The sequence below is a fragment of the Microcaecilia unicolor genome, chromosome 10 (genome assembly GCF_901765095.1).
Source record: "Microcaecilia unicolor chromosome 10, aMicUni1.1, whole genome shotgun sequence".
NCBI lineage: Eukaryota > Metazoa > Chordata > Amphibia > Gymnophiona > Siphonopidae > Microcaecilia > Microcaecilia unicolor.
The window spans coordinates 199,528,612-199,547,263 of record NC_044040.1 but is presented as its reverse complement, the minus strand read 5'-3'; the positions used below and the strand labels follow the sequence as shown (position 1 = coordinate 199,547,263).

Here is an 18,652-nt window from a genome sequence, read left to right as displayed (position 1 = left end):
CAGTCACAGCCAGTACCTTTAAGCAAGCAGGGCTACTCTCTCATGAGAAACCAATCAATTGTATCTGCATTGGCAAGTAATCCTATTGCTTTCTCATAAGTAGCCTTGAGTATTTTATATCTGCAAATTGGCTTTAGCTGGTAATTTGGGGTGGGACGAAAAAGACCCTACAATAAAACATTAGAGACTCAGACCCAGAGAACACCTATGTGTAGCTGTGGTACTGTACTCCCATAAGCAATTGGTTGTACATATACTTGGAGAATAGTAAATAAAAGGATTTGATTGCTTATATATTCTTTGGAATCTCAGACACAGCAGTACTTTTGTATAGCAATGTTCTGTACTCCCAGTGAGATATCACTGATCTGATAATTGTACTAATACTTGATAAGAAATAAGGTATCTAATCAATGTCCTAACTGATGCAGCCTTGGGTGATTTATTTCTTCCTAGGTATTGGTGGGTGAACCACCATATTGGGAGGGATAAATTCACCCTAAATAATTCAAGCATCAGCAGGTAAGCATTAATAAATTCATTCCAAAACAGTGTCAATGCGCTACCATATCTTGTGTTAAAAGCCCAGTCTCTTGGGCATTGAAATTATGAACCATTACATGGGAAATAAAACAAATCTGTTGCTTAAGAAACATTTGTAAAGCACATATAAGAAGAAATATGTTTAGTAGCATGCTTTTCTACATTCTTTAACAAACAAAATACCATGTTTTGTCTCGTATACATATATTAAGATAAAAGGTTAGAAAACATGCATAGAAAACACACAGAAATATTAAAAGAAAAGTGTTAGTTCAAATACAATGCACAAATTTAGTCAAGAGGTGGGATGCAATTTATTAAAACTTCTTAAGAAGAAAACAAAAAGCTTTTCCTATAAACACTTTACAGTTTTTACAAAAACAACGACAGCACTTAGGACCAGATTCACTAAGCGGCTTTTCTGTAGACAGAGAAAAGCTGTAGTGAATCAGGACCTTTGTCCTTTAAAAATTTTTAAAAAGAAAAAAAACAACAAGACAAAACACATCAAAAATGGGAATAAAAAACTTTTCAGAAGCGGGGGGACAAGAAGTAAAAAGGAAAAAAAGAAGAGGGAGGAAAAAAGATTTTCAGAAATCCTCATCATGCAAAAGGGTTCGGCAGCAAAAAAAAAAAAAAAAAAAAAAATACAAAAATACAAAAATACCTTCATCTTCCACACCGTCATTATCACCTAAATCATCTGTCTGTTTCTTTGTAAGGGGACCTAGGATTGAAAATGGAGAAAATGGAAGGAAAAAAAAAAGACAATTCAAGAGTATACAAGACTGAAGAAAAAAATATAATAGACGCAATTATTCAGTTTCCAGGATGTTTCAAGAAAAACTTTCGGTGGAGAGAAGGGGGGGCTTTAAAGGGTATGCTTTAAAACAGATCTACTATTTACTTAAGAAAAAAAAAGTACGTCGCCCCCAAAATATTCCATAGCAGGGATTTTTGTAAACCATAAATAGCAGAAAAAGCAAGTGTCCAATACTACATCTTGAATTTTAAAAACTGAAAAATATATTTAAAAATTTTTTTTAAAGACCAATACTTTAATACACTTTAAAAAATAACCTCATTGTTAATCTAAGTGGATAAGAGATAAATTGTACCAATAAAAGAAGAAACCTTTCATTTAAAAAAAAAAAAAACAGTTTAGTGAATAGACTAAAGGAAAATGAGGTTATTGGCATTGAGAGACCACATCTGCTTTGTCTGGGGGTAATGATGATGCCCCCAATCAGTTGAGATCATGCTTTCCCAAGGCTACATATCTCGCTTTCTCTGGTCTAAAGCAGCATAGCCAAGCAAGCAGAGACAAGAACTGCACTAGGTCAAGCCAACAGAAAACAGCAGATCTTAGAACCAATAGTCTATAATAAGATAAAATGTCTTTATTAATAATAAAAGTAAATTACCTGACATAGGGGTCCTTTTACTAAACTGTGGTAAGCATTAGAGCACGCTTACCCCAGCTTAAGGGGTCTTTTTACAAAGGTGCACCAAAAAATGGCCTGCGCTGTTGTAGACGCGTGTATTGGACGCGTGCAGGTCCATTTTTCAGCACGCCTGCAAAAAAGGCCTTTTTTAAAATTTTTGCCGAAAATGGACGTGCAGCAAAATCAAATTTAGCGTGCATCCATTTTGGGGTCGGAGACCTTACTGCAACCCATTGACTTAGCAGTAAGGTCTCACGTGGTAACTGGGCAGTGATGACCTACGCGCGTAGAATGCCACTTGACAACCGCCCACTACGCGCGTCAGAAGATAAAAAAAAAATTGTTTTCCAGACGCGCATAGCGGACGTACGTCAAAAATGAAATTACCGTAAGGGCCACGTGGTAGCTGGGCGGTAACTCCATTTTGGCGCACACTGGGCGCATGTACTTGCCTACTATAAAAATAGTAAAAGGGCCCCTAAAACGGATTACCACAGGATGAGCTAAACCATATTTTTATTTTTTTCTCAGAGGGGGAGTGTCGGGGCAGAGACTGGGAGTTCCTGCATTGTTCAGTTAGGGAAGCTACGTTACTGTGTGTTGATTAATGCAGGATTAGTACCCGAGTCCTTACCTACTGCAAAATAGATGTTGGTAAGTGCTCATGTGCCCATTTTAAAAAAATGTCTACGCATTAATAGCAACATTAACGCATGGCCATTAATTGAAAAAAACAGAAAATCAGTCATTTTACTGATGTGGTTAAAATGGCCGTAGCACACAGGAAAAAACCTATGTAAAGACACGCTACTTTCTACCATAGCTTAGTAAAAGACCTCATAGTCATGTTCTGTATATACTGCATCAGGGATGTCAACTGAAAAACTGAAATTGTAATTGTCACATATATTAAAATCATATGCACTGATTGCAATAGAAACAAATTAAAAAGTATGTGTGGAAAAAAAGTTTTTACTATATTCTATTTTTTTTAAACTTGTTTTATTTGACATTAATTTCACTGCTATCCCACAGAGAAAGAGAAAAAGAAATGAGAGGCTTAATTGAGATGCCCTTTTACCAGGGGCGTATCTGGACTCTGGCAGTAGGGGGGGTCAGGGCCAGAGGGAGGGGGCACATTTAGCCCCCCCCCCCCCGGCACCACCGACCCCCCCCCCCGCCATTGCCAGAGCCCCCCCTGCCACCAACGACTCCCCCCCCCCGCCATTGCCAGAGCCCCCCCCTGCCACCAACGACTCTCTCCACCTCCTCTCCCGCTGCCAACCCTCCCCCGCTGACGCTGTTTACCTTTGCTGGTGGGGACCCCAACCCCCACCAGCCGAGGTCCGCTTCCGCCTGCTTTTAAAAATAATTCTTCAGCTGGCGGGGGACCCCAACCCCCGCCAGCCGCTGAGGTCTTCAAAGTTCTTGTTCGTTGTCCTCCTCCGTGGCCATGCTGTACGCTGCTGATTTGGAGTCTGTCTGACGTCGCACCACATTGTACGCGCGTACAACGTGGTGCGACGTCAGACAGACTCCGAATCAACAGGGTACAGCATGGCCACGGAGGACGACGAACAAGAACTTTGAAGACCTCGGCGGCTGGCGGGGGTTGGGGTCCCCCGCCAGCAAAGGTAAACAACATTAGTGGGGGAGGGTTGGCGGCGGGAGGGGGGCCAGGGCGAAATCTGCGGGGGCCCAGGCCCCTGTGGCCCCACGCAGATACGCCCCTGCCTTTTACTAAGCAGCGGTAGGGCTAATGCGCGGGGAGCATGTGCCAAATCAGCACTACCGTAGAGGTAGCACGGGCACCCTGTGTGCGCTGTTTTCTGCGGTAGAAAATCATTTTCTATTTTCTACCATGGGGGGGGGGCGTTCTTGGTGGTAATTGCATGGCCACATTGGCGCACACTGCTCGGTTACCACACACGTACCAAACACGCACCCACACTACTGCAGGCCACCTCTTGCAATGACTTAGTAAAAGGACCCCACGGTGACTCAACCACCAATCTAATGGCACAAATGCCTCCCCCCATTACTTTTATTGCCATTCTCATTTCACAAGAGTCCAAAGATTCAAAAATGTTCACACGTATCTACACTGAAAGATCCTCTTCTTCAATCATCCAACATCCCCAATTTCAGAATAAGTTCAACTCTTGTCATCAATCCAGTTTCAGTAGAATCCATTTCTTTCATTGGTTCAGCCATCATACCATAAAATACATTCAACAAAATGTGTTGTTCAATGGTCAATATACCATTTCGGGCTAGACTTCCCTCAATACAATTGTTTCTTTATTCTCCGACCTAACTGGTGGTTTCACCTCCATGGGCTTCCCTTAGGGAACACAAAACGACACGAGGCAGTTCACACCAAATTCTGTGGGCTCATGAGCGGTTGGGTTGCTGTACTGAGGGGCCCTTTTACTAAGCTATTTATTTATAGCATTTATATCCCACATTTTCCCACCCATGGGCAGGTTCAATGTGGCTTACATCAGCCTGCAAAAAACATACATCAATGCAGCTAACAATCAAAACCAATGAAGCAAAGAGAAGCAAGTAACAGCAAAGGAGTGGAAAAGGAGAAAGTGTAATAGAATTCAATATGTCGTAACGTCTGCAGCAGGCGCCTACACATGCCCAACGTGTGTCAGTTTTGAGTTACTGCCTGGCTAGCGTGTGGCCCTTGCGGTAATTTCATTTTTGACATGCGTCCACTACACATGCTGGAAAATAATGTTTATTTTCTGGCACACAGCAAAAACCAGGTGGAAATCGTCATTCATCATTCTACCTTTATAAAATTGGGATTTGGACATCCATACAATCTAGCTAAATGCCAGTCTTCAGGCATCCAAAACATGAATCGAGCTTCTAAAATAAGGGCCTTATTGTACCATTTTTGACTAGATTGTATTAGAAACAATAATTACATACCAGTGTTGATTCACCAGGCAGAAATCTTGACAACAGATATGTCAAAATCAAAATAACAAATGGAAGAAGCAAATTTCAGAATTAACACTACAGATGTCAAAACAACTCCAGAATAAATTATATGCATTTACAAATAATAAACACTCAATCCTTCATAATAGACACATTGCATAGGTAAACACCTTCTATTCTGTGCAACATTGACTGATACTGTTGTGATTCATACTTTTTATAGCCTACTATTATTATAAATGAGTGCACAAAGGGATACTTTTACCAAGCTGTGGTCAAAGGACCCCTGTGATGGCATCGGCGCGTGGATTTGCCATGCACTGAGGCCCTTTTACCACTGCGGGTTGTTTTTTCTTTTTTTAAAGAAAATGGTTGTACCATGTCATTTGTCGTATCAGCTATCAATCCCAACTATAATCTCAACATAGGTACATTAATGTCCAGTTTGTCCTTTTATGCGCTTATTTATGCGGTTAACCTGGCTGGTTAAGTGCTAAATATTAAGCGCTGCTTCCTCCCCGGAATGCCCCAAACTAGCTGGTTTGCTGTTCAGCGCTAACCGTTTATTTTCAGTAGCACTAACTAGTTAAATGTTGCTGAAAATTAGCGGCCAGCCCCGAACAGGAGATTTAACCCACCAGGAGCCATTTCTGGCAGGTTAAATCGCTTTGAATATCGACCACAGTGTATCTATTTCTCTTTTTCAGTTGACAACCCTGATGCAGTATAAACGATGCAAAAAAAAACAGAAGAAACCAGTCTTCGCAAAAAATCAGATGACAACAAAACAGCGAAGATGACTCAAAAAATTCAAGAAGACGACGCTTCAAATGTAAATACAGTAAAACCAAGTTTATTGGACGTAAAACAAAAAAATATAATATATAAAAAGGTTACAATTTGCAATAAGAAGGTAGGTGAGTAAGACTCGACACAGTTGTGTTTCGGCCTGTCAGACCTGCATCAGGAGTCTTTTCACCATAGGAAAGCTCACTTCTTATATTTACATCATCTAATCCAGCAATCTTTATTTCTTATGTTTTGAAGTGTCGAAGTACTATTCGTCTCTCAAAGATGGTTCATATGATTGTACTGGAGCGTCTGTTCGATCGACTTCCCAATTTTCTCTCGGCACACGTCTAACCGCGAGCGTGAACCCAGATCAGAAGAAATGAACAGAGCTAGTGTCGGGAGAGACGCAGACACTAGCTCTGTTCATTTCTCCCGAACCAGGGTCACACTCGCAGTTAGACGTGTGCCGAGAGAAAATTGGGAAGTCGATCAAACAGACGCTCCAGTACAATCATATGAACCATCTTTGAGAGATGAATAGTACTTCGTACTTCAAAACATCTACTATAATAAAACGCACCTCTAACATTCTGAAGCTGACTGCATGGCTGAGGCATTCCTGCTCTCTGTATCCATCTCCTGAATTGACATCACGTACTTCTGGGTTCGTCACAAGCAGAAGTGACCAACCACACGAGGTTTCTCAGCTTCAGAATGTTGGAGGTGCATTCTATTAAATAGGATTGGTCAGTTCCTTGAAGCACAGCCAGATCTCAGCGTCCTGCACAGTAACACTCATACACCAGAGAGAGAGGAGGGGGGGCTGACACCAGAGAGAGGGAGGGAGGGGGGCCTGACACCAGAGAGGGGGGGTGGTATCTCTGTCACACACACTCTCTCTCACATACTCTCTCTCTCTCACAGTCAATGTCATTCTCTCTCTCACTCTCACACACTGTCTCTCACACTGTATCACATTCACTCTCTATGTGTCACACAGTCACTCACACACTCTCTTGGTCTCATACACTCAGTCTCACAGAGAGTCTGTGTCTCACACACACTCTCTCTCGCACACACTGTATCTGTGTGAAACACACACTCTCTCTCACACTGTGTCTCACATACGCACTTGCACACACCCTCATTCTCACACACACACTCTCTCTCACATAGACACACTAATACCCAGAATCACTCTCTCTCTCACACACAGTCACTCTCACATACACTCTCTCAAACATACAGACTCCGAGGAAAACCTTGCTAGCGTCCGTTTCATTTGTGTCAGAAACGGGCCTTTTTTACTAGTAAGAAATAAAGATTGCTGGATTAGATGATGTAAATATAAGACGTGAGCTTTCCTATGGTGAAAAGACTCCTGATGCAGGCCTGACAGGCTGAAACACAGCAGTATATACGAAACATGACCATGTTGAGTGTTTACTTTTATTATTAATAAATACATTTTACACGAAAGACTGTTGGGTCCAAGATGTGTTGTTTTCTGTTGGCTAATGCAGTATAGAACGCACCATTGCTGTCTCTGACTACCCACTGCCTCCTGTATCCTTTAAAAACGCAGGAAAAAACCCCAATGTGACATGAGTTATCTACCAGCATTCAGAAATATAACCAAAATATTGCCACCACCAGCACAGGCAGCAATGCTAGCTGGTTCCAGTGAAAAAGCAGAAAGTGAGGTAGGTTCAATGTTCAGTCAACTTCATCAGCAGAATGATAGATATGGAGGCATATTTTCAAAGCACTTAGCCTTCCAAAGTTCCATAGGTGTCTATGGAACTTTGAAAGGCTAAGTGCTTTGAAAATATGCCTCATGGTGATGCATTACAAGTTCAACTGTGCATTAGGGGTCTGCGTACTAAAGGGTGATATTTTCTGCATTTACCCCCAGATTTTATAAATGGGGCCTAACGTTAGGTGTCCAGTTGTGTTCCCAGTTAAAAAAAATTATTGGTTAATTGGGGCTAAATTGGCACTTAACTGGAGAGATAAATACCAATAATTGACATTAAGAAGCATTAATTGGCTCTAATTATAGCAGTTGTGCATGTAACTGACTTGTGTCCCCTCTTCTGTAAACTGAGCACCTAAGTTGCATAGCGAACAACTGCAAAAGGGGTGTTAACATGGGAGGGGCATGGGTATGTCAGGGGCATTCTGACTATTCCTGCACGCACTTTATACAATAGTTGCATTTACGGACCTGTATATATGCCTGCCCTAGAAATGGCATAAGGGATTGCATTTAGAGTTTGGTGTGTATCTGCAACTTACGCTAGTGTTTTATCATAGATTTGGTGCTTAACTCTGCCATTCTAGAATACCCACTTACCCCCAAACTCTATATATGGCACCTTAAGTCGTGCATGCTAATTTGGCCATGCGGCCATATGGCACGCACAATTTAATTAACAAGCCAATCAGCGCTAATTGGTACCTAACAACCAATTAGCAGCACTAATTGGCTTTAATTAGAATTTATGTGCATAACTTTCTAGGCAGATTCTGTAATGCAGTGCACATAAATTCTCATGTGCACAGTCAAAAAGGGGGCATGGCCATGGGCATGGTATGGGCAGATTATGGGCATTTCAATAAACTATGCACATTATTATGGAATACACACAATCTGCACCTAACTTAGGCACAGGTATTTAGGCCTGGTTTTTAGGTAGACTACATGGTTGCGCCTAGGGTTACCATATGTCCGGATTTACCCGGACATGTCCTCTTTTTGAGGACATTTCTGGGCAACCGGGCGGGTTTTGCCAATCTGCCCGTTTGTCCAGATTTCCAGAATCTGGACAAACGGGCAGATTGCTAGCCTCCCCTCCCCCCTGGTGGTCTAGTGACCTCTTCCGCCTTTGGGACAGGAAAGAGCCCCCTCTTTCCTGCCCGGAGCGCTGCCCTGCATGCATCCTTCTTATTCGTGATCTCAGCGCCGATTCATAATGGCCGCCAAGAGTTGAAGTGACCTCATGAGACTTCAACTCTTGGCGGCCATTTTGAATCGGCGCTCAGATCACGAACAGGAAGGATGCATGCAGGGCAGCGCTCCAGGCTTGTCCCCTGTAGTCACTGCATAGACATGTCCTCAGTGGCAATCCTAGGTCGGTTGCCACCCGGGGCGGATCGCCGCTGTGCATCCCCCCCCCCCCCCGGGTGCAGCAGCGTCCATCCCCCCAGGGTGTAGCATGACACCCTCCCCCCGGTGCAATGACACCCCCTCCCCGGCGCATCAAGCCCCCCCGGGTGCATTCTTGGCTGCTGGAGGGTGCAGAGAGCAGCCGCGCGCCTGTCAGATCCACTGGCTCCCTGCTCCCTATGCCCCGGAATAGGAAGTAACCTGTTCCGGGGCAGAGGGAGCAGAGAACCAGCGGAGCCGACAGGCGCGCGGCCGCTCTCTGCACCCTCCAGCAGCGTGCACCCGAGGCAGACCGCTCCGCCCTTGCTACTCCACTGCATGTCCTTTACCAGTTTTAGCTTATTCACAGATAACGAAGATGCACTTAACACCTCCTTCTTGAGGAGCTAGTACATGCACCAGTAATAACTGCAACATGCAAACCACACCCATACTCCACCCATAACCCACTCATAGTGCACTAAGCAGTTAGTGCAAGATTTTCAGTGCATTGGCTATTTTTAGCATGTGGTAGTCATGACCACAGGCCTGTGTTATCTGTTAGTGCGTGCTAAATTCCGTGCTAACTGCTCAGTATGCTTTAGTAAACAGGTCTCTAAATCTTTGCAATTAAAATGCGTTAGTAAATAATAAGAAACAATACAAGTATCAGAATATACCAGGAAGATCAAAGGCTAATATGGAAGTCCTTCCAACATGTCACGTTATCAGCATTGGTAGGTAGGTTCACAGACTTATGCACAGTTTGAACATGGTGTGTTTGTTTTTCCGAGCCATGCTATTTCAAATGATATCATTTGCATGCAAAAGGCAAGCCAGTAGCAAAAGAGGAACAGGTTACAAGCACAGTAAACCACACAGCAGAAAGCAGAAAATGTTTAAACGTTTTCATGCATATAAGACAGTGCCAGAAAAATCACGAAGACGGTGAAAAGACAAGGGCCAGTAGATTCTCGTCATGACTCATGCACTCGTTCTTAGCACATTTGACAAGAAAACGTTCTCTGTGTATTCCTCTCCCTTGTGGTCATGTAAAGTTCATGAGCCTGCTCCGAGGAAAAGGCAGCTTAATCCCTGAAAATTCAAAGTATAATGTCACCTGACTGATACATTTGAAAAAAAATCAGAAAGTTTATCTATAGCCTGTACTTATGATAAGAAAAGAAAGATTAGAGGTAAAACCTGAATACCTTATCTGGTGTGTAGCTCTAATATAGCTAAAAGGTCACTCTAAGCATAAAATACTGGTTTTGGAGATCAACAAAAAGGCTATTGTAAAGGGCAGCAGGATGGGTAACTCCATAGAGTACCAAGCCGGGGGTGGGGGGGGGGGGGGGGGGACAGGTTACACAGAATAATAAAGGCAGCTCTCCAGACTGACCAATCCCAACCCAGCCTGTCCTATTAGAAGCTGCTTAACCAGCTTTGGAAGGTAAATGATACAGGTTTGGTTGCACTGACAACAGCCCTTACCCGGGTTGTCCTTTTCCAAGCCGTGGTTCTGCGTATAGATACAGAAGTTAATTAACTGAATGCATAATGCACAGACTGATTATAGTTTAACTTTATGGAATCTTTCTTTCTTTACTTAGAAAATACTTAGTTCCTGCATACATACAAACAAAATAAGCTCTGGTTTCAAGACATGTGTAAGCAATGGAAACATTAAAACACAACCTGAATATAGAAATGGCACAGGCAGCTCCTTGTGACGCTGGGCAAGTCACTTAACCCTCCATTGCCCCATGTAAGCCGCATTGAGCCTGCCATGAGTGGGAAAGCGCAGGATACAAATGTAACAAAAATAAAATAGATACTATTGGAGATTCTACATGGAATGTTGCTACGATTGAGATTCTGTTGCTACTATTGGAGATTCTACATGGAATGTTGCTGCTATTGGAGATTCTACATGGAATGTTGCTATTCCACTAGGAACATTCCATGTAGAAGGCTGCGCAGGCTTCTGTTTCTGTGAGTCTGACGTCCTGCACGTACGTGCAGGACGTCAGACTCACAGAAGCAGAAGCCTGCGCAGTCACATTGGTGATCTGCAAGGGCCGACTTCTACATGGAATGTTGCTAGTGGAATAGCAACATTCCATGTAGAATCTCAAATAGTAGCAACAGTGGAGGAGTGGCCTGGTGGTTAGGGTGGTGGACTTTGGTCCTGAGGAACTGAGTTGGATTCCCACTTCAGGCACAGGCAGCTCCTTGTGACTCTGGGCAAGTCACTTAACCCTCCATTGCTGCATTGAGCCTGCCATGAGTGGGAAAGCGTGGGGTACAAATGTAACGAAAAAAAAAATACCAGAAATGCCCCCATTAGTTGCCATGTTAGATTTGCAGCTACCAGGCTGTAAAGTCCAGAGTTAAACCATGGTAACTGAAAATCTTAATCCCTAGATTGCGTTTTCTTTATCACCCTCTTGTTTTACCTTCTTGTCTGTACCTGGCTACCATCAACCCACACAGCTGGTTTTTGAGGGATTTGTAACCTTAAGATTTCAATCCAGCAACTTCTACAGGTTGTGTTTCCTTTGTCTTCTCTTTGTTGTCTCCTTATCACCATGCCTCTGGTCTTTGTTTGTGAGGGCATGAAAGGCAGTCTGTTTGCAATACTGCGATCTCCCAGCCCTGTTCTTATAACTGCCTTTCCAAAACGCACTTGAAACCTGTCGGGATGCTGGGTTTTACTATATCTATTTGCAGGTTATTCCAGACATTTGCCACCCTTCCCATGTAAAATGTTTGTTTGACTATTGCTCCCACTTTCAGTGATGATTAAAGTACACGTATGTATACTTCTACCACAAGGAAAAGGGAGCAGCGTTAGGCTAGGGGAGTGAACGAACGCACAAGGAATTCAAAGTAGGCGCACTTGCGCAAATCAAAGCACCCTCATGCCCCTGCTAGATAGATGTTCCACAAGGAGTTACCCTTTGAAATTAGCTTTGCAGACGAGAAAATCTGAAGCCAGTTGTCAATCTAAGCCCTATGGCAGTATTGAAATTGCCCCTCCCCCTCCCAAATATGTAGGTAATCACTTCTTACTTAGAACAATGTACACTATATATGAAAACCTAAGACTGCCTATGTTGAAGATGGTTTGTTTATCAAGAGAATATCACTATTGAAATGACAGCACAAGAATAAAATGCCTTCCAAAAGCACAGTAGAAATACGGACGATAATAATTGCACTATAGTACTCAAGATTCATTTGAACAGTTGTTTTTTTCATTCCATCTTCTGTGTATACTGTAGATAGCCAGAATAAAAATGCTATTGCCTCCAATTTTATTGATTGAAAGTGGCACTATGGAGCCTTCCATTCCCATTTGCAGAAAAGCAGTAGGTTTCTATGCCAATGCATTTCTGTTTTGCCTAAACGCATCTAGAAATATTCCAAAAGACAGTCTTATAAATCAATACACTTGACTATCAAGAGAGTACAATATATATCCAAACTGCTTTCTGTGCAAATATATTATTTTCGAGAAGCTGTATGGAAAATTAAAACCATGCATTTTGATTTCATGCGTGAATGAGTTAATCGTTCTGTAAATGATACAGAAAGCAGATCAACAGGCAATTTTTTTAATTGGTGAGAGAGTGTTTCGTTTGTCAAGATACAGTCTGTATTTTTCCTCTGAAGTCTGATTTTGAGATGTAAAACATACAACTACAGTTCTGAAACTCTACTAAAAATGCATCAACTTGATAGAATAGGAACACGTTCAAGATGTCCTGATGTTCCAATTAAGCCTTATCAAGCCTTCCTTGTCATGGTTTTTTTTGTGTGTGTGTGTTCTGATCTAAACTAGATGCATTTCAGAGCTGTTTTGATTAGGAATATACATTGATTAGTGCATGTTCGGGGCCCCTTTTACCAAATCTGGGCTTAGTGTTTCTTTACGTGGGTCTTTCCCACGCACAAGAGAGTGGTGGATACTTGGAAGGCCCTCCCGCGGGAGGTGGTGGAGATGAAAACGGTAACGGAATTCAAACATAAAGGAATCCTGTTGGGAAGGAAGGGCTCCTCAGAAGCTTAGCCGAGATTGGGTGGCGGAGCCGGTGGTGGGAGGCGGGGCTGGTGGTTGGGAGGCGGGGCTAGTGCTGGGCAGACTTCTACGGTCTGTGCCCTGAAAATGACAGATACTAATCATGGATACAAAAAGTAGCACATGAGTTTATCTTGTTGGGCAGACTGAATGGACTGTGCAGGTCTTTTTCTGCCATCATCTACTATGTTACTGTGTAACTACGTTTCCCATGCACTAAACCCAAATTCAATGTGGCAGTATTTAGATCTTTTTTTAAATTGTTTTTTTCAGGTCCCATGCTAATTTTGCCATTAGCACATGAGGCTTGCAAAAATAAATAAATAAAATAAATAAATAATGTGAGAGCGTTCTATTGCGAATGTGCTAGTTGGTCAGTGCTTCCATGCTCATTCTCCACCCATGACACGCCCCCTCTAAAAATTATTTTTGAAACATAGTTAGCACATGGTTGGTGTGTGCAAACAAACAAAATGCTTTAACATATTTTGCGGTAGCTTGTTTTTCATATGCTAAACACACGTTAGGGCTTAATGCCATTTAGTAAAATGGCTACTCTTCCATTCCATTGCAAGATAGAAAATAGCGTTCTGTTAATAAAATCAGCAATTTTATCTCCGTGTTTCATTTCTTTATTTAATTGATTTATCAAAACAGCTGACATTTTATTTAAAAAAAACCAGCATCATCATCATACAAGAGCTAAAGAAACCAACGTCCATTCCACCCTTCCAAATTCCCTAGTTACGAATATTGCTCGAGTCAAAATGTTGGTTCAGCCAAAGCCCCACTGGGCCCACCCCATTTTGCTGCCTAAAACCTCATATGCTACCATCTGGCTTCCTAAATCCATGCTCTTGGTCACCTTTCTTCCTCCTTCCACATCTGATTCCCTTTCTTCTCCTACGGTATATTTTCAAGATTTTTCTATCACAGCACCAAGTTCTGACAACTGCGTTTAATGATTATTACAGAAGCAATGTCAACAAACTATGGCCTCTTTTACTAAACTGTGTGAAGTGCTGACGTGCGCCTAACGCAGCAAAAATGGACTAACGCAGGACATGCTATAGCCAGTGACGATCCTAGGTCGGCTGCCACCTGGGGCGTATCACCGATGCGCAACCCCCTGGGTGCAGCATGACACCCTCCCCCCCAGCACATCAACCTCCCCCTCTCCCCCCCCCCCCGGGTGCATTTTTAGCTGCTGGGAGCAGCCGCGCGGCTCTCGGCTCCGCTGGCTCCCTGCTCCCTCTGCCACGGAACAGGAAGTAACCTGTTCCGGGGCAGAGGGAGCAGGGAACCAGCAGAGCCGACAGGCGCACGGCTGCTCTCTACACCCCTCCTCCCAGCAGCATGCACCCGGGGTGGACCGCCCCCACCGCCCTGCCCTTGGTATGCCGCTGGCTATAGCATCCTGCATTAACTTCTGCATTTGCATGCAATAAGCTCCTGGTGCTTTGTTCCTTTTTATTTCTGAGGTGGCGTGTTGGGGTGGAGAATGGATAGCTAGTGGGCATGGAATTGGAAACTAGTTAGTGCATGCATGTTAGCGTGCACTAGCTGGACACTGTAGGATTACTACAGGAGCCCTTAGTGCTTTCTAAATAGGAGGAAGTAAGGGCTTCCGCATTATCTTTTTTTTTTATGGATGCTTGCTAATGGTAACATTAGCACACAAGAGAAGAGCACAGCGAAGGTGACAACGTAGATGATGCCCAACAAACTTCTACTGGACTCAGAAAAAGTTCACGGCAAGAGTTTATTATTAAAACCTGGACTCAAATAATCAACTCTTGCTGTGAACTTTTTCCTGAGTCCAGTAGAAGTTTGTTGGGCATCGTCTACTGTGCTCTTCTCTTGGATTTTCCATTGCGGAGGCTTGCTTTCTTCTGTGCTCATCGTTCCCCAACATTAGCACACAGCCATAAACAAAACAAATAAAGGCTTTCTTCAAGACACATCAAGAAATGGGTTTAATACACAGGAAAGACCAAGTAAGGGTACGCTAAGACCATTGCTTAGTGCAACTCAGTAAAGGGGCCCCTAGTTTTGGTAAATATACTTCTCAGTTCCTTCATTCTCTACATTGGCCCCTCATCGCTTTACTATTACATTCAAAATACTCTCATATCTTTTACATCTCTACGTTTTCCTGCAGCTTGACCATTGTGGACTATATTCAATAAATGGTGCCACAAAAATAAATAAATAGTGCTTAGTATTATTCTATAAATGGCTCTCAAAGTTAGGTGCCGTTTATAGAACAGCGCTTAGCACCGGGAACCGCAAGTACTTTTAGGCACAACCATTTATATCAATCAAACCCTGGTGCAAATCTCCACGCCTAAATTAGGCACCGATCCCCTTTATTCTACAACAGCATGCACAAACTGTGTGAATGCCCCCGATCTGTCCATGACCCTCCCATGGCCGTGCCTCCTTTTTTGGATGCCAATTAGCACTGATAATTGATTGTTAGCATCCAATCACTGGCACTAAATGGTTCGTTATTCATTTAAATTGCACATGCAAATAAGGATGGAGGATGTGGGGGAAGGGGGGGAACATAACGAAAAAAAGATTGATAACTGTAAGCAGCAAATAATTTAGTTTGTTAGTCAACTCATTTTTGAATTTCTGTATATTCTGAATGTGGATTGTGTTTTAGTTTTGAAGTGTCATCAATAAAAATTGTTGGAAATTAAATTGCACAGTTGCAAATTGGGCACATGCTCATATTTGTGCCGATAAGTTCAGGGGTATGTGTCTATATTCTCCCCTAAAGGTCTCCCTTCTCTGGTATCCTCAGCTGTTTCCAAACACTCTTCCTTCTGCCTTCTTCTTCCCCTTCACTAGCTTCCACATTTAACTTTGCCAACTCCCTTCCCTCTACCCTTAGATCTGTCCCTTCTCTCCACACCTTCAAAGCCTTCCTGAAAATTTTCCTTTTCTCTGAGGCCTATTGGTCCCACTCAATCCTGACCTCTCATCCCGTCTTCATCCCCTTTCACCTTTCTTACCTCTTTCCTTTCCTAGTACTATATTATTGTATGTAAACCGCATGGTCGCCACTGATGGCCCCCTTCACGGTATATCAAGCAATCCAAAAATAAACAAATACATAAATAAATAAATAAGGGCTAATTTTTGGATTACGATGATCAATATGCAACAGTAGCAACTCCTGCTCCAGGTATTTTCCTGAGGGGAAGCCATTTTAGGTTTTGATATCTATATCTAGTTGAGTTCTAGAAATCTGCAAAAGCTTGGGTAAAAGAAGCAATAGTATGTTCATCCTAATTTATTTATTTATTTGTTGCATTTGTACCCCGCATTTTCCCACCTATTTGCAAGCTCAATGTGGCTTACGTGATAGTACCGTCAAAGGCATTTGCCCAGTCGGTGGATAACAAATACAAAGTTGTATAGTGATCATATGAGGTATAAGTGGAGGGTCAGAATGGATGAAGATTGCATGATGTCCTGTTCGATCATAGTCATGTTGTGTTGGTAGGTGAAGAGGGTTACGTGGGGTCGTTGGGGTAGGCCTTTTTGAAGAGGTAGGTTTTTAGTAATTTCCTGAAGTTCAAGTGGTCGTGGATTGTTTTCACAGCTTTTGAATGGCCCTGTTACACATTATCCGAGACTGTGATTCCCCCCCCCCCCCAAAAAAAAAAAAAAATCCCCATCTTTCTGGATAAGTGTTGATAGAATTAATACCAATTCTGTCACCAGAATGGCACCATGGTATAGCAGTTTGAAAAAAACCTGGATTTCTACTTGTAATGCATGCCATTCTATTGAGTACAGGCACAGCCAATGACTCAAGATACCAGGACAACAGACTATTATTCAAAGTGGTTTATAATAGTCTGTTGTCCTGGTCTCTTGAGTCATTGGCCCACTTCCCACTATCTTTCCACTGTTGTCTCCATGTGGGATTTTGGCGTTCATCCACTTCAATGGACTTTTTTTTACCATTGTATGGAGTACTACATGCACTTAGTAACAGTACAGAAACCAATAAGGAAGTCTTAGCAGTTCTATTTTTTTTGTTACATTTGTACCCTGCGCTTTCCCACTCATGGCAGGCTCAATGCGGCTTACATGGGGCAATGGAGGGTTAAGTGACTTGCCAAGAATCACAAGGAGCTGCCTGTGCCAGGAATCAAACTCAGTTCCTCAGGACCAAAGTCCACCACCCTAACCACTAGGCCACTTCTAGTACTATATATCCAAAGGACAAGTACATATTCTTGAATCTCCATGAAATTACCTCAACCTGCATTACCCCAACTGCAAAGGAATCAAGTACAAGACCTATCATGGATCTAATTTCTCCTTCCTGGGCAGTCAACTCAGGAATGCTCTCCCCAGATCTATCCGATCAATCTGCGACTACCTACCCTTCCGGAAAGCACTAAAAACCCATTTATTCAAGCAAGCCTATCCAAACGATCCAGATTAATCTTATGAATCATCTAGCTAACACATACCCCCATGATAACGACATTGACCCACCTTACTCCCCTCTCCATTGCCTTTTCCTACCTACTCATCTCGTCTGTTATTCTGGTATAATTAACTTTTACCTTCTCTAACAATATTCTGTGTTGCTTTTACTATGTAAGCCGCATTGAACCTGCTTCGATTTGGAAAGCGCGGGATACAAATGTAATAATAAATAAATATTCAGCTATCATAACTTTGTGGTTAGATGCTGAGGCTACAAAAAAAAAAAAAAAATTTCTCTGAACAACATTTTAAAGAATTTTTCCAGTCATCTGTTTAAATATTTAATATTTAGAAATGTGAGAGCAGCTTGCTAAATGGAATTCACCTATAACAATAAATATTCCACAGAATGTCATGTTTGGCCCTGAAACATATTTGAAAAGTACAGCAAATTTAAGAGCCAAATGTCACAGCAGCTCTTGCTTCTGCCTTCTCCATATTCATTACAGTAAGAGATGACAGGTTTGGGATGATGTAACATTTCTGCTTTTTTTTTTGTCTCTAGTGACAATGCCAAATTTTTTTGAAAGAAAGTTAGCCATAATACATTAAATCTGACCCCTGATATTCAGCCGGTGACGGTCAGCACTTTTTTTTAAACGCTTAATGTCGCCAGCTAAATTAGCCCCCGGTATTCAGTGCTGGACCATGTCCAGGCACCAGCACTGAATACTGGGGGCTAAATGTGGGTGGACTGGGCGCCAGAGCTTATGCAGGCCCAGCCTATATTCAGCCGGGGCCTTATTAGAAAGTTATGCGGTTGCTGGCACTGAATACCAGGCCAGCACCCACATAATTATTTTTTGTAACTAAACCCTTCCAATCCTCCACATGGCCTCTCTAATACCCCCCTCCCTCCTTCCTACCCCCCCCCCTTCCCCTCTGTGATACCCTAAAATCCTCTTTTCCTTCTCTGAATGAATCCCTGCCTCTTGATGTCTATGTAGACCCCCCAGGCCTACCTTTGTCCCTGGTGGTTCAGATGGGGGTTTTGGGGGCAGGAGCACAGACTCCTTGCTCCTGCCACCTTGTGGCTTTGTTTCAAAATGGCTGCCATGACCTCTCATGAAGTACTGTGAGCTGCCACGAAAGGTTGTCCTAGCCATTTTGACAAGCAGCTGTGAGGGGGCTGTGCTACTCCCCCAAAGACCCCTGCTGGACAAC

At 42.8% G+C, this 18,652-nt stretch overlaps 1 protein-coding gene across 5 annotated transcripts in view; it reads right to left on the bottom strand.

Annotated features, from left to right (window-relative positions):
* NLGN1 (neuroligin 1) overlaps window positions 1-18,652 on the bottom strand; it is a 667,435-nt gene that overhangs the window by 443,228 nt on the left and 205,555 nt on the right. For 2 of the 5 annotated variants that reach the window (XM_030216949.1, XM_030216951.1), the window contains one exon: window positions 1,211-1,270. The exons of the other annotated variants lie outside the window; for them this stretch is intronic. In XM_030216949.1, the coding sequence (XP_030072809.1) occupies window positions 1,211-1,270 (60 nt within the window). The remainder of the gene's footprint in view (window positions 1-1,210; window positions 1,271-18,652) is intronic. 5 annotated transcript variants of the gene reach the window in all.